Consider the following 22,323-nt stretch of genomic DNA (forward strand, 5'->3'; position numbering starts at 1 on the left):
CCTCAAATAGGCTAAATTATAAAATGGGTCCAAAATACAGAAGCCAGATTCTGGTGGAATAGAAATCGGGCAAATTCTATAATATATTTTGTAAAATAAAAGTCAATGAATATTTTATGAAATAATAAAAAATGTCTCAAAAATTTCCTGTGGTCAACTTGATGTTTGACTGTGTACACAGTTCAACATGGGCTATTTTCAAGGCAAATACATGTGTCAATATCTCCCTAAATTTTTAAGAAATTTTTCAGTGAAGGCAGTACCAAAATAACTTCAATAAAGAAAAATGATCTGCACTTCCAAAATATATTTATTATACATTTCTGCAATATTATATAGTTCATGTGTACATATATGTATATACAGCCATACCCCAGGTAATGTTTGAAGTGAATTGCTGTCCATCCATAATTCTTTTAGGTTTTGTATTTGTTCCAGAACTTCAGGCTGTAAAAAAACATGTTTTATGTAAACATACACTTTTAAGTGATTATTACATTAAATATTATTGAAATTTCATATTTTGATTTACAAATGGTTTAATTAGTCTATACCTCAGTTGGTCAACTAAGCACCAATCTGATATTCATTAGAACTGGGAGGAAAAGTTAGCAGCCCAAATAACAATAGGGCTGCTACAGATTGGGATAAGAATTTTACAAACTCTAAACTTTTAAATATTATGAGTTATAGAAAGTATAAGCCTTTATTTTAGTACTTTCCCACATTATCCCACAAAGCTTACAGCACTAGGTACAATAAAAAAAGAAATATCTAGTTATACTTCTGATTCTCCTATTCTCTTCTAAAAAAAGGTTCACAGACAGAAATAGATCCACATCACCCCATAGCTGATTTTTTAAAGTCATCTACACAGAACAGAAATTTATTCAACTTTCAGAGGAAACTAAATAGTGAGGGTTTGTATATTAAATGATTGCTTATTTTAGAATGGTTATTTTGTTTGTTTTTGAACAAATGTTCCTTACCAGCTCAGAAAATTCATTATTACCCAGGTCAAGCCTTTCCAGCTGGGTCAGTTTGTGCATTGACCTACAAAAAAGCAAAGACAATTATAAGCATTTTATCTAATAATAAATTTAATAAATCTACAGTATGCAAAATGATAAGGCATGCATTGTTATTCACATAGTTAAATCTAAAGAAGTCATAGCAGTCAGCAATTTTTTTGTCCAATGAAGAAATTGCTGCTTTTATTATAAAAGTACTTTTGGGCACACAGTTTTATTATGGATCGAAGATCTACAAAGCTTAAAATACATAATATTGTGTGAATTAGCTCTCATTTTATTTAAACTGAGATTTTAAATCTGTACGTTTCCCCGAAAGTTAGACCCAGCCCGATAGTAAGCCGTAGCTTGATTTTTGGGGGTGGGCCTGATATAAGCCCTACTCCAAAATTAAACCCTAGTTTTGGATTGAGGAGCACCCCTAAAATTCAAGCTAAAGTGGGATAGGGGGGTGAAGCTGCCTCACGCGCCTTGCATCTGCTTACCTTACTGGTAGGACCACCATAGCCAGGCCTCCCAAACTCTGACACCTGTGTTGCTACTTGACTTTTTCTACAGCTGCTTGCTGCCACTTGTGGTCAGTTGACATGTGATGCATTGCGCAGTTGCCAATCCTCCCACCAGGCCGCTGCATGACACTTCAGGCCACTCCTGCTGCTTGTGCGCTTTGGGCTGTTTCCACTGCTAGTGCGCTTTGGGCGCTTCTGCAGCGCTTCGAGCCACTTCTGTTGTTCATGCGCTCTGAATTGGTTCTGTTGCTTGCGGCAGGAGGCCATGTGGTGCTTCAGGCTGTTTCTGCTGTGGAAATGGCCCAAAGCACCATTTGGTGTCCTGCCGCGAGCAGCAGAAATGGTACAAAGCACCATGTGGTGTCCTGCTGGGAGGAGTGGCAACAGCACAATGCACCACATGGCGTCTGGCCACAAATGGTGGCAAGCAGCAGCAGAAGTCAAGCAGCAGTGCGACAGATGTTGGGGTGTGGGAGGCCTGGCTATGGTGGTCTTAAAGTAAGACATTCTCTGAAATTAAGACCTAGTGCCTTTTTTGGAGGAAAAAAAATATAAGACCGAGTCATAATTTCGGGGAAACACGGTAGAAGTATCAAAATTTGATCCTCTTCAAGGAACATTTTGATAACTGGAAAATTATTTCTGCAAACCCAATACTTGCATTTACCAAGAACATTCTGGATCAAAATGCTAGCATTTTCTAATAATGGACTGGAGAATTTTCCAGTACCAAAGTATTGAAAATATCCTGTTAAATATATAATATGATTGTGCTAAGCTCACTGTACATGAGCTATATGAACACAGATATGAAATCATATTTTGCAATATTGTAATACATATGCTAAATATTAAACATGTAATACCAATTATTCTGGCTTGTGAATTTTATACTGTTTCTCCTTTATTGTTGGAGTAGCTTCAATATTAAACAATAAAGGCTAACTTCTGGCCAAACAATCAACACAAGACTTCAATAGTTGGATCAATTCTCCCAGTGATGTTGTCTAGATGCGTTGAACTTATGTATTGTAATTCTCTGCCAGAATGGACTTCAGATTATCTCAGAAAAAAATAGCAGGGAGAAAAAACTAGTGTAAAATAGGATTGTAGAGAATATTGGTGCAAAAAAGTTGAAAACTCTATCACCGTTTGACTTGGAAATTTATATAATTTATCTCTAATGAGTTTTGTATAGTTCAACTACTTTTATGTATCTGATACGGTCTGACTAACCCTATAATTTACATATTAGTAACATTTTTAAACACAATGAAAAAGACATATGAGAGGTCGTCTAAGAGGTACTCTCCTCCAAAAGTAAATTGATTTTAAAAAATGAATGTAATATTCGTCCACATAAAAATATTTTCTGTTTTTTTCTGAATTTCCCTTGATTTTACTCCATTCTGTTCCTTTGATTCCTTCTTTCAATGAGGCAATTAGTCACTGTTACAAACACACTAGTCTTTGTCTTGTCGCTGGACATGGAAGATTGCTCTTTCCCAAGTCTTCTCAATTTGGACAGTCATTAATAAAAAAAGAAATTAACTGATATGCAATGAAGCTTTATTTGCATCTTCAGAAGAGTAATATGTGTTAAATAAGATTAATTATGAAAACTCTTTTACAAATAACTATGATCCTTCCTTCCTTCCTTCCTTCCTTCCTTCCTTCCTTCCTTCCTTCCTTCCTTCCTTCCTTCCTTCCTTCCTTCCTTCCTTCCTTCCTTCCTCCTTTATCCCTCCTTGTTTTATTCATTATTAATTTATTCATTTTATTCATCGGGACAATAAGTGAAGCATTTATTTGACATAAATCATTTATCTCAATGTTATGTACCATTGCCTTTTATAATTACAAAATGGTTCTTTGACATTTCTTTGAGATACGGCCTTTTGAACAACAAACTATTTAGCATTATAGACAGTCAAACAATTATATAAGAGAAAATCAACACTAACACTGCTCCAAATAAATACTGATCTCGTAAGAAACAAATCAGAGAATTTTACTCTATCTTATTTTTAGACTGTGTATTCAGTCTTGGGAGAAAAAAAAATCAAGGTAGTACGATATGGCAGGCAAGAACTCAGCAACAAGACAAAAGAACTAGTGGTCCAATGTTATGCACATGAACTTACAGGGAAGCCCAACTGAGTACTTGGGAACTTATGCAATATATACTGGGGTGATGAAACTGAAGAAGCAAGAAACACCTAGACCCTGAGACTGTTACTGTTGGATGAGCACTGATGAGACATCTATAAATTATGAGTCCTGCATGAAGGAACATTTTATTATGTAGGGCAGAAATGCGTAAAAGTGAAAAAGTACTGGATATAAATACATATGGTAATGTACCAAACTTTAAACACTATTACTCAGATGAAAACAGATTTTTTTTTAAATTAAGACTTATGGACGTGCAATTAGATGGGACTTATGGGTGACTGGTTTTATATATGGTATTATATAAATGATACAAGGTTACTATATATACAAATATGGAAAATAAAGACGTACCCACAATGGAGGATTGGATTGTGAAGATGACAGAACTTGATGAGAGGGCAAAATTGATTTTTTTTTTTTTAGTTAGGGAGAAAACAATAACTATTTTTATAAAAGAGTGGAACCTTTTTAACGGACTTTTTGCTGAATCTTTTTATGGACTTTTTGAAGAATCTTTTTATGGGCTTTTCGCCGAAAATAGATTTCTAGGTTTTCTGATTTAAGTGGGTTATGGAAGAAAGGAACTATATAATGTAGTTTTAAAGGGGAGAAATGATAAAGGTTTGTAACTGCTGTAAAGAAGACTGGAAGCTGCTTCTTTAACTTTTCTTTCTCCTCTTTCTCTTTATTTCTAGCACTTCTCTTTTTTCTGCTTTTTTATTCTTTTGTTCTTGTTTATCTTTTAATAATGTAAAAAAAATCAATAAAAATTAAACTTTCTTCTGAAAATATAGGAGATATTGAGAGCAAAGTAAACATATGCAATACCCAACTGTTTATGATAAAATCCTAATCATATCTATATTTTATGTTTTAAATCCACTAAGATGAATAACATTGTATTTCAAGAAACTGCTAGGATCAAGCGACACTAATATTATAAAACATAGATAAATATTTCACCTACAAATATTAGATGTAAGACAAAGAGGAATACAGAATTAGAGCAATATCACTAAATTGGCAGGATTTGAAAGAATTCTTAAAATATTCATACACTATTAGCCAAAGTTCCACTTATATACCTAGTTAATTCAGAAGCCATGATAACTCATTACGAAGAAAGCTAATGAACTCAGACAGTGTTGTCTCTTGTCTGCAGAACACTTGCAAATTTTCTTCTCTCCTATGTACACCAAAGAATAAATGCATTCTGCTGGACTGAGTGGACACTAGAAGTATTACTGCTAAGACTATCAGGATCGCTTATGACCATAGCCAGCATCATATTAGAGCCCATGGAATCCTATTTAGACACCTACGTGCTCTAAAGCTATGAGAAAAGTATTACACTAAAAAGAGACTGAATTATGAAGGCCTACTAAATCCCTCAAATACAATGAACATTCAGAGGCAATTCTCAGGGTTGACTTTTCATATGTCATACTAAGAAAAATATATCATATAATGATTTAGAATTATGTGTGCACCAGGAGTTATAAACTAGTGAAAATGGTTACATATATCCATAATGAACCTCCACTGATAACAGTTATTCAAAATAGTCTCAAGCAGGTTTTATTCCACTGATTAAAACAAACTCATTTTTATGTGGAACATTATCCCAAACTATGTAAAATACTATTACTTGTTAATTGGGCTGTAATTTAAGAATTTATATGAAAAAGCTATTTATTTTTTACATATTTCCTAATACAATATTTAAAATAAAAAATGTAAAATTTAAAAAAGAATCTATATAATTTATACATAAGAACCTGAATATTTAATTCAATACTTTCTACATACATAACAAACTATAAAAACAAACATCAACATATTAAAGCAAATATACTATGATGTTCAGTAATAGATATATTTACAGACAGTAGAAATATTTTAGCTTAGCCAATTAAATATAGATCATAATCCTGGAATCCCAATGAAAGGATTAAGGATTAATTGATAAAGATGAATGAATTGGTTCTGTAGATAAATAACTTTATTTTCCAAGTAATGTCATTATAGTGGGAATCTAGAAAATAAAAAATGGTCCTCTTAAATGGATTCAAGATGAACTTGTTCCAACTTTCTCACTGGACCATAAAGTAAGCGAATGTTAGAAATAAGTAAATGATATCCAACCTCATGGGGTACTAATGATTATTAATGAAGGAAAATATTTGTAGCTCAGGGTTGACATGAGGAGACCTTGATGCTCTCTGAGCTTGCTTGTTTTCTTGCATGCAAATCATATAGAAAATGGAAAGAGGAAGTTATCATTAGGTAACATTTAAAATATCTCTAATGTTTCATTTCAACACATGGGGGGAAAGTAATCTATTTTTTTTATTTATCAGTAGTTATATGGCCCTAATATATATATATATATATATATATATATATATATATATATATATATATATATATAAAGGTTTTTCCTGAATAAATTAAAAAGTATTCAACATCCATCCTTTTAATATTTTACTACTATTTCCAGTTTTGCTAAACTCTGTTCGTATCATCCATCTGCAGCTGTTGTCTATTATTTAAATTCACCATAATCTACTGCTACTTTTATCATCAACACATTATCAATCTTTGAAAACATAAATCTGAACCTATTTTAAATGACACCAGTGAAAGTGTACATCACTCAGTAAAGCATGTGCACACGCACACACACACCAATAGATGTGCAAATGTAGTGAGAGACACTGTACTAACACACAGGGTTTTTTTTCTCATAGAACACCCAGAATGGAGTTCCGGAACCTTTTTTGGATGGAACCTTGTAGGGTAGGCAAGGCAGGTTGTATGATATGTGTGAGTTCTGGCACTTTTTTTTTTTTTTTTAGAAAAATAGCACTGTTAATACAACATATAAATCCCTCTCAAAATGACTGGACTAATGTAAACTACAAAACAAGCAACTTGTAATCAGCCTTAAGTTTACAATGCACAGTAAATGTATATTCTTCTAATGCACAATATCTTCTAAACATAACGTAACATTTTAAAAAAAACTGCAGAGTGTAATCAAGAGAGGAAACATGAATGACTCTGCCCTCCTATCTCCATCTTCATGTCTTATTAAGAGGGAGATGCACATATTCCTCTCTTGGAGAAAGGTCACATATATCGTCATTGAAGATACACAGATCTTGAAATTTCAGTGCAACTCAGAATGTGGAACTATTAAAAAAACAAATCACTCATACTTCCACTCACGATTCTTTGCTAGGAAGTGACTAAGTTTTCCATCTCTGTCTTGCAAGTCTACACTGGTGCAAATCTTTCTAAACAACTAAGTTTTTTTGTTTTTAACCACAATCATCCATGAACAAACTTCTAAAGGCAAATTTATAGACTTGGAAAGTTATCTTTTCCTACATTTAAGCTATTATGAGTAATTTAAAATTTATTACTTTTTTTCAATTTTAGAATTGCAGGAAACAAAATGGCTGCTTTGGCTGAAATGCAAATTAGTAACACTGCTCTCCAGTGATAAAATTTCTGGGAACTGGCCCAATCTTATCCTATGTAGAAGTTTAAGTGTGGAGAGGGCATATTCTCTTCTCAAAGAAAAAGTGCATATTCTAAAACACAGTAAACATTTGGCTCAAAGATTATCTAGTAAGAGGCAGCCTCCATCAGCATGTAGTATCCCCAAACTGTTTTGGTTTCATAGTATAGCATGGGAGAACTACCTCAACATAGTCTACTCGTGCTGATGCTCCTGATGCTGCCATTTCAGGTGCTCGAAAAGGTGCTGCCTTCACATCCTCTGCTGTTGGTGCCATTGTACTCTCCCAGGCGATGGGACAAGGGGTACACTCTCGATCTTCACATGCTAAGATGAGAAAAATCAATTTCAATGCCCAAAAAGATGGAACTGCTTGAGCAGAAGAGGTGACTAAAACTACCAAATGGATTATGGCACTTAAAAGAGAGACAGCTGACTTACAATATTAGGAAATGTTTTTTTCCCCCAGTTTTTCTAAGTCAACAACAAAATTAGAAATTTGGAGACTGAAATTTTCCCTTTCCTTAGGCCAGAATTAAATTGCAGAGGCCCAAGATGGGGAAAAAAATCTTTGCTAGTAAATGTTCTTAGAAAGTCTTGATTTCTTACAAATATTCCTTCTTTTAAGGGTCTAAAATTGTTTAGGCCATGAAAGTGATTTACCTAAAGAGCTAGTTATAACATCTTATTTTTAGTAGAGGTCTAAGCCTAGACTTTTTTCTAAACCCAGACAAATTTCTTGTGCTTTGTGTTTTGATAAAATCAATACCACATGATTGTCATGTGATAAACATTTCTAAGTGAACTTTTACATAATGGAATCTAGGATCTTAGCTGTTGAAGCCATTCACTGAAAACTAAAATGTGTATTTCAAATTTCAAATTGCATTAGCTAAAGAAATATTAAGCAAATACAAAGATTATGAACATTGGGATTTGACTTTGAGAAACACCTAATATGTTAACATTTTAGGTATATTTTTTCTCTATATTATTAATATGGAATCAAAAGAAGAAGAATTTTACAACGCAAATAAACCACTGAGTTTAATTAATTAAACTTTAAACTGAGTTCATTAGGTTACAGTTAAAGTTTAATTAATTATCTTATTTCTCTAAATAAACAAGTTTAAGATTACATTGTAGCTATAATAAACAGATTAAAATTATTTTTACATATGTTGTCACAACAATTCTATTTTGGTCTTGCTCTAGAACTGAATTACTTTTGGAATACTACTTTTATTATCAAATACTACTCAAAAGAAAACTACGCTGTATAAAACTTAAATCTTTTTGCTTTTTACAGATTCTCTTCAATGGACAATGTGTAATTCACCTATAGTATGTAAATGTTTGTCAGCACCCGGATTTTTATTATTACAATTTAAGAATGATGTTGATGTCTAATGGTATGTGAGGTCACACACTTACTGGAATGGATGAGAGTAAATGCACAGCAATTAAATCTGGGCAAAGCAATGGTTTTAGTCAGGAAACTTAATTTCCTGGAGAAAAATGCTTATGGGTGGATTGATATTCTTCTTGAAGGATTAGTTTTATAGTTTGGAGGTGCTCTGGGATTCACCTTTACTTTTAATATTATCCAGAAGGCAATTCTTTCCAAGAGAGCTTTTTTTTGACCTTTAGCTAATATACTGACCCAATTATTGAGGCAGGCAATTTGGCCATAATCTTGCATGCAATTGTTTCATCTTTCGTGTAGACTGAATCACCTTAATATATTCTATCTTCAGAAACTTCAGTTAATGTAGAATGCTGCTGTTGTGGTTAAATACCAAGATTCTCTCCTCTGATTCCAATGCTATATTTACTACAAGCATTCTATACCTGTTGTAGACAACAGATAACATCTTCAGCACGTCCTAGCCAATCAACTGAAAAAGGATTAACTTTCCGAAATGTTCTCCTTGAGCTGGAAACTACATTAAAAAGGCCACAACATCAAGATTTGAAAAAAATAAACAAAATATCCTTTCCTTTTCTAGCAGTAGTTCCAGAGATCCAAACTGTTACTGGCCCCTCCTTTAGAAAACTTACTACAGATTCTACAGAAACATAGATGTAAGTTTAGGTATCTGCACTGAACAGATCTGTACTGTGTGCAAGAAAGAAATATAATAAGTGCCACTCTGCCAACAGATACATATAATTCAAGACATCCTATAATTTGCTTTTTTAAGATTAATAATTCAGATAAGATATAATGGTAGATCTTCAATTCTCAAACTATTACAACCAAATAATGCTTAATAGTGACTGTTACTCCATGTAATTGTTTTGTGTGACTGGGTGTTTGTATAGCTGTCTGCAAATGGTTCGGCAATGTATTGTGCTTTCCATAGTGTTAATTTGTTTTTACTTTTAAGGCACTGGATTTTATTATTAGGGAAATAAATGATGTACAAAAGTACAATAGCATTCAGGTCTCTGACAATCATCACATCTTTGGACCTACCATCAGAATTAGAGCATAAGCCTTTAAAATTACGGAATCCTACTCCTGATTTCATACATATAAAAATGCATCTATATACATTAAAAATATATCAATAAAGGAAATAATAGCTTCTACCTTGATCTAATCTATGGTTTTTATCCTCTAAGAGAGAGAGATCAAGGTGGATATAGCAATCCCTACCGTGCAAGAATAATTATTTAAGTGAGGAGCTGTTTCCTGAAGACTCCCTCTACATGAACCAGCCCAAATTAGGCATGTTTGAAATTGAACTTCCAGCTATAATTAGGAGATATTTTAAGTTCCTAGATTAATTGACACAGAAATATTTATAGCCTTCTGCAATTTCATGTTGGTGCTGTGTAACATTAGCTCTTATTATTATCAGATGCATACAACCTTCCATAAAGAATGGCTTGAGAATATCCAAATTTTAAAGCTTTAATATTCACGCATAATTCATATTTAGATTAAAAAAAACAGAAATTCCTGACGGATTGTTAGATGAGCTAAAATATATTACTTTAGGAATACAGGCATTTATTATATTTCTTATTTTGAGGAACAAAGCATAAACTGTTATTATTTGCAACTCATGAAAATTTAAAGAATGATGTTGATGGATGCTTCAGGCTTAGCCCAAGGCATTTTTTTTGGTCTCAGTAAGGATAAGATGCTTTCTTCTCATTTTGGGTATAAAAGATGATGAGACTGAATTCTGTTAAGGAATATATTTTCTATGTGTAGGAATGATTAGCTTATAAAGATACTTAGTTGGTTTAAATGAAAACATATATTCTTTCCAAACTGTAACAGTTTGCAACCAAAGACTTAGTTATTTGATGGTCCATACAATTAGCTTTCACTGTAATGTTCACTTTAACATGTTCAGGCCCTAAAGTCAAGTTGGATCCTTCTGAAAAGCCATATAAGAAAGCTAGCCATTAAATAACAGGCATTATGGAAACTGATAGTACTAAAGGACCTTGGATACTAAGTCCAGAAGGGACTAAATTTAACCTCCTCTTGGAAGGAGCATATAGCTTATATTCTGATCTGGCTTACTATGTGGCCTCAATCCACAATCTGGCCACGAGTGCTTTATTTATACAGCTTCATTTATATAGCAAAGCTCTGAAAACGTGTATCAATACTAAAGAGACTTGATGCCATCTCAATATTTTTACATTGCCATTTTTATTCCTTATGAAAGGGCATTCATTTTGGCTAGATCTAATGTCCTACGCTCAAAGGTCATGGAGAAGAAATTTAATAACATTAAATATGCCTATGCATGTGGACAGGGGCAGAGATTTGGGACAGCTGCACACGTTTTATTGTTTTATTGGTCTCAGCTTTATATATTACTTACACACAAAGCTAAATTCTCCCTTATTAGCAAAAACTTGGTCTGGCTTCAATCAGAAGTTCTAAGGTGTGTTTTTAAAATTATTATTTAAGAATCATGCTCGTAAAATTTCTGGAAATATGCAAAGTTGTGTGTCATCACAATGCATATGTGTTGGATCTGATTCATCCCTGGATAAGAACAGATTTTGATGGTTTATGAAATGTCTTCTATTATTTTATCCTTTTCAAATTGGTTTTAGATATATTGGATCAATTGTTATGTTATCTTTCCGTCTAGATTCAAACAGCACATAAATAACTAAGTAATGAAATAATCTACAGAAGAGGAATCACCACAGAAAACTGCTGGTTAATGTATGTGAAAAGCCAAGAACATAAAATATAATGGATATCTATGTAAGCTGTATGTTTTCAAGATACTCTGAACTAGAAATTGTACTGCCTGAATATATCCATTTTTGCAAAAATAAGACTGGACATGGTAGGGTTAAATGGCTTACGGGTAATAGGGTGAAACAACATTGATGTGTAAGTTCCTTGGCCAAACTTTTTTTCCCCTACTGGTAGATTTTAAAACTGTTCAGGAAGTAGACGAAATCCTCACTCTCCCTCTATTCTGAAAATGTGTATTTTTCTGCAAGTGGGAGTATTGGCTTGCTTGCAGTGCAAGATATCCTACTATTTAGGTCCACCCTTTCTAACTGAAAAGTCTACTTCTCTCTGTCTCTAGTTGCAACTTTTAACAATTTTCTGTTTGTTTCAGTTTCCATTTTATTGAAGTTTTTCCAGCTAGAATTCCAGCTCTAGAATTCCAGTTCTATTCTTCTTCATAATATCCAGGCTTGTTTTTCTAATTTCTTGAGCTAAAATCGGTCAACAGATGCCCACTTCACTGGTTTACTGGACTCCAAGGTGGGTTTGAGATACCTATATCAACCTCAAGCACTACAGTTTCAAACTCTGGTACATTGCATCCCAATATGTCTTTCCACTAATCAACAGCCCAGAGGAAAATTTGCTATTTGTTGGCCTTATGAGACAAACCAGATAGGAATGACAATCGGATCGGTTTTATTTTATTGTAAAGCTACAGAGAGAGAATTGTAGAAGTCTGAAACTACAATCCTTCCCCCATTTCTTTTACAGCTCAAGAAACTAGAGAGGTTCTCTTCTAAGCTTCTTGCTCCACCCAGTATGCAATTATAGGCTATGCTGTCTCTTACCTGACCATTTCCTTGGCAACATCTCTTTGCCCAGTCTCTCCTAGGCAAATACCATTACACTATCCTATCAAATCCGGAAGCTAAAAATGAAAATAACTTTTGGGTACAGGCAGGGCTTTTTTTCTCATAGAACGCCCAGAACGGAGTTCCGGCACCTTTTTTGGATGGAACCTTGTAGAGTAGGCAAGGCGGGTTGTATGACGTGCGTGAGTTCCGGCACTTTTTTTTTTAAGAAAAAAGTACTGGGTACAGGTTATTTTAAACTAAAAATTATTTAAGAGAAAAAAGAACTAGTGGGGTGTATTTGTCAACCTATCCTGGTTTAGACTCTTATTTCTCTGTCAGGCACAAAACAACATCTTAAAAGAAATGGGTTTTTTTGAAAAAGGAAAAGGAATGGCCCTGGAGTTCTCCTAGTGTCCATTTATCTCACCTCTGCTACTGTGTAGCAGCATTATGGCTGAGCATGTAGGGTAACGTTACACTTTCTCTCCCAGAAGCTTTGAGAGAGAGCAAACCTTAGCTTCACTTTTGGATTTGATGTCTGATTTGATATTAATCGTTGAAATAAACTGCATTCTCTGGGAAATTTTTTACCTGGCTTTTCCCCTGCAGTTGATAGAAACAGAGCCCCACCACCATGTTACTAGAAGATAAAATACATGGAAAAGGATAAAAGAGAACAAAATCCTATTGCCACATGTAGCCCTGTTCATTGAAGCATGAGACTAGGGAAATCATTTTACTAATTTGGGAAACTGATTACTCTCACAAGATAGAAACAGAATCAAACTTGATGAAAAGAAAAGTGAAGAGATTAAAAAAATCCTTTTTGATTTGTAAAATCCACATATAAAACATTTAGTCATGAAGGAATCAAAAGGAGAGTCTAAAAATCAAACAGTATCTTAAAAGAACCTCCGTAGAAAAATATATTGGAAAAGCAGCTTTGCTGTAAAAGGTTCCAATAGATATTATACACTATGCTCTCATTTTTCACTCATTTGCACTCTCAGAATAGAGAGCTCCAAATATTAATCTGTCTGGGCCTCATTCTAGAAGCCTCAAGACCTTTAAAAAAGTTTGCTTAAATTTGCATTACAGTGGTTGTATTCACTATTGATGACTAGAAGAACTAACTAAGTAATATATTCCAACTACGAGGTTGTATAGTGCTTCTTCATGGACAGTAGTGAATGTAAATCAAGACACTCTAAATTGCCCCACAGCATATAATTGATTAACTATGTTTAGAACTCTTGAAACAGATGTTATTCTTTGCCAATTTATTTCCTCCTGCAAACTCCAGTTTAAAACTGGGGGAAGATTTAAATTCCACTAGCTTCCTCTCTCTCATCCAGCAACTTGATTTTAAAAAGACAACTGTTTTTCTCTCTAATAGGAATAGATGGTTTGGAAGGATCAGTGTTTTGCATGCCGAAATCCTGCAAGAGTGAATGTAAGAATTGGAGCTTGCCTGTCCATTCATTACAAATAATATTTGTATGTCAGCTTTCAATTAGAAGCTGAAGTCAGCATACATAGTATTTCCTCCACCCATTTTTCCCCATAAAAATAATTCTATGAAATAGAATAGGTTGTAGAGAATAATTGGCCCCAAAACATCCAGTGATCTTTCCATGGCTGAAAAAGCTGAGAAAAAATTATCAATTTCATTATTTGAAGATGAAGCTCTTGCAGTTTTAAAAGTAATTCAAGAAAATATAAAGAAGTGAAATACTAATTTGATATTACATAGGTTCTGCAATTCTTGTAAGAAACTCTTTTTGATTCTGTCTTTTCTTTTCATTAGACCCTCAAAATCAGTATCTTTACTAAACATTATATTTTGATTATCTCTTTTGCAGTTTTCTCTCTTCCATTCTTTGAACATTTGAACATCTTTCCAGTCAGAATTTCAACTTCTCCTAAGCACGTCGTTTTAACACTACAAGTAGTCCTTGACTTATAACCACCATTGAGTCCAACATGACTGTTGCTAAGCAAGACGGTTGTTAAATGAATTTTGCCCCTTTGTATAACCTTTCTTGCCACAGTTCTTAAGTGAATCACTGCAGTTAAGTTACTAACATAGTTGTTAAGTGAATCTGGCTTCCCCATTGGTTTTGCTTGTGAGAAGGTCTCAAAAGGTGATCACTGACCCCAGGACATTGCAACTGTCATAAATATGAGTCAGAAAGTTACAAAAAATATAGGAAAAACTATCTGCCTGGATATTTTTGATTCACTTTGATATTTTTAATTTTTTATTAAATTTCTAAAACTTTAAAAAGTTGTCAGCACAGCAACCACAAAACTATAAATAATGAACAATATATGTGTGCTAGGGGGACCACAAGAGTGCATAACTGCCTTTGTCAACTTGTCAAGAGTTTTCTATCTACCTATGATCAATTATTGTCTCTAATGAGCCTACCTTCAATAATGGTTTCCTGCATATTCATGCATCTATGCAGACATCCAAACATAATTGTTCTCACTTTGCTAACAGGAAGCCCACAATTAATTTAAACTGTCATAAGGCACAATTTTCACAGGAAAGAAAAAGTTGATATCAGTATAAGATCAGATTCCATGCCACAAATTGTAAAACCATCTCAGAGAGAACTCTAGGAAGGAACAGATGGGAAATGTCTATCTGCTGTAATAGTGAAAGAGGACTGATATTCCATTAGTGGCTGTTGAGGATGAACTTGTGGTTTCAGTCCAGAAAAAGGATATCTATAGATACTCAAGTAGATTAGACTGTGTTTGTGCTGCTGAAAGTGGGTTGTTCCTGAGTGGTTCCAAGTCCACCAAGTATTTGAAGGTATAATCTGGGGAAAGATGCTGAAAAGATCAATATAAGGTAAAATGTATGCATTACAGAAATTTCTTCCTTGGGTTAGAACAGTGGTTCTCAACCTTTTTAATGCCGCGACCCCCAACCGGTCGTAAGTCAAGGACTACTCAACTCACCGTTTGCAGAATGGGACTATTGGCAGGCTCAGCAAGGCAGAGACAGCCTGGACAATTCCTATTGGCTTTTGAAAGCCAATAGAATTAGACTCTATTCAAGAGAGTCTATTCTATTGGCTTTCAAAAGCCAATAGAATAAAAGGGAGTAGCACAGCTAAGGAAAAGGGGGGGAAATGGTGGACTGCATTGTTTGGAGACCCCGTGAAATGGTCGTTCGACCCCAAATGGGGTCCCAACCCACAGGTTGAGAACCACTGGGTTAGAAGATGATGAAAGAAAAGCAAATCAAAAAATTTATTTGCCAGAGATTTAGTATTTAGATATCAGCCATGCGAGGTAATCTGGACAAGAAGCATACCCAGAAGATCTGGCTCTAACTTTACTCTACATTTACAGAATCTTACAAGTCTGAAAATACATCTCTTATCTTTACAGTCCAAGAAACTAGGGGGAGTCACACCCTCATTCCTTCTGCAGACTCAGCTGCCTCTTATCTCTTGTTTAATCTGCAGCTTTTGCCTCCCAAGTCATTTCTATATATCATTGCACTCAGTGCTTTTTTTCTAAAAAAAAAAAAAAAAGGTGCCAGAACTCACACACATCATACAACCCGCCTTGCCTACCCTACAAGGTTCCATCCCAAAAAGGTGCCAGAACTCCGTTCTGGGTGTTCTATGAGAAAAAAAAGCCCTGATTGCACTAGATTCCAGCAAACTGCCAGTTTCTCTGACAAAGAGAGAAAAGACACAACACCAAGAACATCTATAAGCCCTTTCCTAACTGTAGAATTTAAAATAATAAGTAGAGTCGTGAAAGCCAGAGACTGTGAGTTTTAGTCCTGCTGTAGACAAAAAGTCAGCTCTTTTTCAGCCTTAGGAAAAAGGCAATGGTAAACTACTTACAAAAATGTTGCTAAGACTATGGCACAGACTTGCAGTTGTCTAAAGCAAGAATAGTGAAAAAGCACACAGGCGTGCGCGCGCGCGCACACACACACACACACACATAGATAATTTGATTTGTGTACACCCATATTAAGGTTGCATCCAATTTGGCACAAATATTCTTAGTTAACTGGAACTGAAACTTGAGTGCAGAAAAATAAAATAATACATATCAGTTGTATTTTTGAAACACTGTCTGAAGGGCAGGGAAAAACTGTTCCTAAGGTATACCAATCAATTACATGGATATAATTTTATTTGCAAAGCTTGAGGCTGAAAAAATAAAACTATTTCAGCTTTGTTTTGTCAATTTTTTAAAATAAGGTAGAAAATGAACCTTTGAAATATATTTCTTCAATCAAAAGAGTATTTAAAAAAGGAAGACCAAACAATAAAGACAAAATAGGACATCTATGATTTCCCTCTTTTTGTATAAAAATAACCTTTTGTTGTCTGATACATGAAAGAGGCACAGTTTAAAATTATATAAGCATATAGTTCCCATTTATTTGTTATAAATAAACCCTTTAATATGATCACCTGCTTTTTCTACATCTGAAATATATTTCATGTACATAATCTTTAGAATCCTTGAGGCCTTTAGAACCTTTAGTATCTTTTACATCACTGGATTTCCCAACAGTAAATTTTTACCTTCTGCATTTCTCCACTTATGCCTGGACTGGGATATTAAGTAATATTAGAGCTAATGAGTACAAGACTAGCAGATGAAATAAGATGACTATAAATTAGACTTGGAAATTGAAAAAATATTCTAAAATAAGACAATGCCGAACCACTTTTGAATATAGCTAATAAAACCACAGGGATATGTCTACGAAGTCACCAGAAGAGGCTCTTCACATTTCCATTTAATTTTGTGTCTCATCCTGTTTCTTACCTTATTTAAGAAATTTGAGATTTGTTATTACCATTTTAAAGTTAAACTAATTCCCCTTGTGAAAAAATATTTTTTTTTTCTCCTACGAAGTGATAGAATAGGTTTAAAGAGCTGGCAAAACTAATTTATATTGTTCTTCATCATCATCATCATCATCATCATCATCATCAAAAAGTTGGGAGTTACCCTGGAGGTCATCTAGTCCAACCCCCTGCTCAGGCAGAAAACCCTATACCATTTCAGTGCAATGAACAATAAGTAAATTGTTCAGTGTAATTAGGTTTTAAATGCCTATAAACTGATCAAAATTAATTCTGTAGTTCATTAATTTGAGTAAGTGATCAACTCATGAATAATTTCACTTTAAATTCTTAATCAAAACTAATCAGCTCCTCAGCTTAGAAATATTACAATAATTCAATAATTACTTTATAAATTGTAAGATAGTTATTAATTTAAAATTCATTCCATACTGTTTATACCAAATATTTTGTTTTTCCACATTTTGTTTTCAAATCTTTGCAGATATTATATATCAGGGGTTCCCAACCCCTAGTACCAGTCCATGGCCTGTTAGGAACCAGTCTGCAGACATGACCTAAGCTGCACGCATGAGATCTAGGTAGCATGTGAAATAATCTTTCCTGCCCAGCCTATGGAAAAATTGTCTTTTCTAAAAACCAGTTCCTGGCACCAAAAAAGGTTGGGGATCACTGTTATATATGATATATATTTTACTTTCTTTAAAATGAAATGTATTGTAAGCTATTGGCAGCAGTAGATTTTCTCTTTTCCCTGGAAAAGGTGATTTGATAAAAGAAAAAAAACCTAGGATATCAAGATTTCTAAAGTTACAAAGCAAATGTTTTGTTAAGAGGCAGATATAACACACTGTTGACAGTGAACAAGGCCAAATTATTTACTGCAATGAGCACGGTGTTTACAAAGATGCTCAAGATAGTAGTTCAGAGGCTGATCCTCTTATTCTGAACTGTTTAGGTAAGCTTATTAAATTCTATTTTGCCATAGTAAATAAAGTTTCTGAAATATAAAAACAATTAGTCTAGGAAGAGCTTTAAAGATCTCCTTTCTAGCATTTTTGCCTCTGTAACAGCTGCAGTGCAAATTCCTACCTATCTTATTTTTTCAATACAAAATTATTACGATAGAGAAAACAAGATAGTGTCTTTCAGACTATACACTGCATATCAATAATTAAAATTTCCTTAAAATACATATTTACAAAGAAAAAAAATCTTAACTGAGGGACTTAGTTATCAATCATGTATTTAAAAGTTTTAAGAATAAGGGACCTTGGAAGTCTTCCATAAGTTGGAAGGGACCTTGGAGGTTTTCTAGTCCAACCCCCTGCTCAGATAGGAAACCTTATACCATTTCAGACAAATGGTTGTCCAATCTCTTTTTAAAAACCTCCAGTGTTGCAGCACTCACAACTTCTGGAGGCACATAGTTCCACTGATTAATTGTTCTAACTGTTATAAAAATTCTCCTTAGTTCTAGGTTGGTTCTCTCCTTGATTAGTTTCTATCCATAGCTTCTTGTCCTGCCTTCAGGTGCCTTTGAGAATAGGTTGACCCACTCTTCTTTGTGGCAGCCCCTTAGATATTGGAACACTGCTATCACATCATTCCTAGACCTTCTTTTCATTAAACTAGACATACCTAACTCCTGCAACTGTTCTTCATATGTTTTAATCTCCAGTCCCCTAATCATCTTTGCTGCTCTTCTCTGCAGTCTTTCTAGAGTCTCAGCATCTTTTTTATATTGTGGTGACCAAAACTGATGCAATATTCCAAGTGTGGTCCTACCAAGGTATTATAAAGTGGTACTAACACGTCACATGATCTCAAATAATCAAATCAAATACTCTCTTGTAGAATTATAGATTTACTAGTCTGTCATGCAATTTTGGTAACAGTTCTGATACTGGCATCAGACACATTCATACTCACAGCAGTAAATATTGCAAAAGTCTCCTTCCTCCCTACTATAGTAATCAATTAAAACACCTGGGATCAGAGATTTTGTGAAATTATTTTTTTCCAAGGTACCCACCTTAATGGAAACCTAGTCTTCTAGGGTTCTGTCTGAAATGATAGTTGGATAGTTCACTGAACTATCTGCAAATCTGCAAATATACAGTATATCTTCTTGACTCACTGAAGACGTTGCAGTGAGGTTAGGACTGATGTATGTTGGCTTAATACAAACTTGGTAACTAATGTAAGTACAGTTGATAGTTACAGGCAATAGTCTAAATATAAATAACTAGAAACTTATGAACTAACACAATGAAAAATAACTTTAATGATTTTATAAGCATCCTCTCAAACAGAATGTTGACAAAGCAGGTTAAAATTGATCTGCTCTTCTCCTCACTTCTGTAGCCCTTGAAATGTTGAGAACGTGTGAGGACTGCAGGAGCCAATAAATGTTCTTCTTCCAAATGACCAGGAGAAGAGTGCAAAAAAAAAAAAAAACTTTAATCCAATCAATATTCTACCATCTGCACAATCACAAACCTTGAAACAAGTAAATCCTTTCATCTCCCGCAGAAGGGGGGGAGAATAGCTGTTAGCTCTCCCCTTCCTTCTCTCCATCAATATTTGTGTGTGCATTTATTTATTCAGCTGCTTGCACAAAATTTAAAAAATCTCAGTAGAACTTTTATGTTTTGAATTTGTTGCATTTAAAAGCGTCTTACAAGCTGTGATAATGAAATGATTGCATATCAGCAGTTGTGTAAGTAAGCACTTTGCTTACTTACACAACTGTAAGTAACTAATAGAATGAGGAATTGGAGAGACACATTTTAAACAATGTTTGCACATTACCATAAACATGGGGGTGGGGGACAGTAAGAGAAATCTGACGTCTGAAGCCATTCTGTGGAACAATATAAGCAATCCAACCAATGGCAAAATAAGACTTCCCATGTGTTTCTGCAGAGTTGCAGCATTGCAAAAAGTCAGAAGAGCTTTGACCAAGCTTCAAACAAAACCACAAAGAATCACAAATAAATTGGTGTAGCCATGAAGACGATAAACAATTACAGAGCTGCTTCTGAAATGCTGCAAAATTTTCTATTGGATGTGCCAACAATTGTATCTAATTAGTCTTTCTTGCAAAAGATTTCTTTAATCAGTGCAATTGGGATAAGAATAGTTCTTCCTTTTCCTATATTTTTCCCATCTACCTTCAATATGGGTATTAGAAGATTCAAGGACACTACAGTAATTTCTAAATCATTTCAATGGCTTTAGTTATATTCCTGGCAAAATCCTTTCCTGATACTATAAAATTCACAGGATTCACTACAGCAGTGTTTCCCAAACTTGACAATTTTAAGGCATGTGGACTTCAACTCCCAGAATTCCACAGCCAGCAACGCTGGCTGTGGAATTCTGGAAGTTGAAGTCCTCATGCCTTAAAATTGTCAAGTTTGGGAAACACTGCACTACAGGAAGAAGTCACCACCGATGACACTGTTTGAAGAGCATCTCTCTTGCAGCCTTATTATTCACATTATCAATCGCTTACTGATATTAATGAATGTAAAGTCATATATGCAAATATCTTTTTCCTGTAGATATTTGGTCTAAAGCACGGGTGTCAAACTCGTCGTGTCATGTGACGTGTTGCGACCTATCGCAACTTTTTTCGTATTGTCGGAGATGGGATGGGTGCGGCCTCTGAATGAGGCAACCAGCCCACAGGCCGGCAGTTTGACACCCTTGGTCTAAAGGTGTGCCTGTCTCAAGGTGCAAGAGATGGTAAGGACACTGGGAAAGTAACAAAAGAAATGTTGAATATAAATAGCCAATTTGATCCAAGCTGTAGCAGCATGGCCAAAAAGATTTAAATTGGTCAAGGATAAACCACAGTGAAATAATAAATAAAAGAGATATGCAAATTCTATTATGTTTACTACTTTCTAATCGTGACATTACGAATACCTTATAGAAGTTTGTGTAATTCTTTTTCCTTATTTGTGCCTTGCTATGAGGGGCCTAAAACTTGATATTATTTGAGTAATATTTACAAAGCACGAGACTTCTCCAGAGCAATCTATTACAAAACACTCCAGCACTTAATTTTCCCAAGTACAGATGCCACTCTCGGGAACAGATAGATCTTAGGCATGATCTTAAGCTTTTATGGTCAATGGGAACTGGTAAAATAAAATAATTATGCTCAAAAGCTATATGTTAATATTATATTTGCCTCATTTTCAGATAATATGGTAAAATGTGAATGACCCACTACTGTCATGTTAAGCATGCAGAACTATCTTAAGGCTAATTTAAATTAAATAACCATCAATGATTTAAGAAGAAGTGTAATATTCATACAATTTACTGTGTAAGCTATATGCATTTATTTGCTTGTTTCTGTGTTTAATAAATCTATTTGCTGCCCATCTCACAGTGTGGCTACTCTGAATGACTTATAACAATAAAATGGAAAAAATAATAAAAATGTAAACCTAGCAATAGCAATAGCAAAACAATGAAACAATAAAAATAAACAAGGAAAGTACAATAATATGAATTAAAAGATGGGTGGAAGGGAAGCAGGAAGAACATGGGGGGCAAAGGAAATGGGGTCAGCTAATTAATCAAATAGTCACCTCTAGTGTGAAATTAGACTCTTTGGCTTTTTGCCAAAGATTCAGGGAAAAACTTTCTTAAATCTAGTTCTGACATTAACATGAGATCTCAGGAATTAAATTTTCTTTGGATGTCCAAGATGTGCTTATTTCTAAGCTATGACTTAAATAATACGTAATAGTTATTCTACATGCCCCTTCAAAAATCCCAGATAAGAGAATTAGTTGGGCTAGATGATGGGAAAATTCTTTTGGCATTTTATATCTGCTAAATACACACTAACAAAATATTTCATGGATTAGTACAAGTGCCTTATTACTTTTAGTCACTAATATTTATAAAATAATAGTGATGCTTTCTAGCAGTTTTTAAGAAAACTTAAAAATATTAAATTCACATTTCACAAATTCATGTTGTTCACTCAGAAATACATTTAATTCACTGTTGCTCAAATTAATAGTTGTGAAAGGAAGAGTATAAATAATCATATAATTTTATACCCAACTAAAGATCCATATAATTACAAGTTTAGATATAATTATTTTTTCATGAAA

The 22,323-nt window shown here is 34.2% G+C and overlaps 1 protein-coding gene across 13 annotated transcripts in view; it reads right to left on the reverse strand.

Annotated features, from left to right (window-relative positions):
- Positions 1-22,323, reverse strand: part of LRRC7 (leucine rich repeat containing 7) — a 206,142-nt gene that overhangs the window by 72,676 nt on the left and 111,143 nt on the right. For 12 of the 13 annotated variants that reach the window (XR_005554962.1, XR_005554960.1, XR_005554963.1 and 9 more), the window contains exons 7-8: positions 990-1,053; positions 373-447 (exon numbers count right to left, since the gene is read on the reverse strand). Coding sequence is in view for 9 of the 13 variants with exons in the window: in XM_039329127.1 (XP_039185061.1) it covers positions 373-447; positions 990-1,053 (139 nt within the window). In the remaining 4 variants the exon portion in view is untranslated. Of the gene's footprint in view, positions 1-372; positions 448-989; positions 1,054-7,425; positions 7,569-22,323 lie in introns of those variants that run through there. The other variant, XM_039329132.1, reaches the window with a different exon arrangement.

The sequence above is a fragment of the Crotalus tigris genome, unplaced genomic scaffold, assembly GCF_016545835.1.
Source record: "Crotalus tigris isolate CLP2741 ecotype Arizona unplaced genomic scaffold, ASM1654583v1 scf7180000024387.2241675, whole genome shotgun sequence".
NCBI lineage: Eukaryota > Metazoa > Chordata > Lepidosauria > Squamata > Viperidae > Crotalus > Crotalus tigris.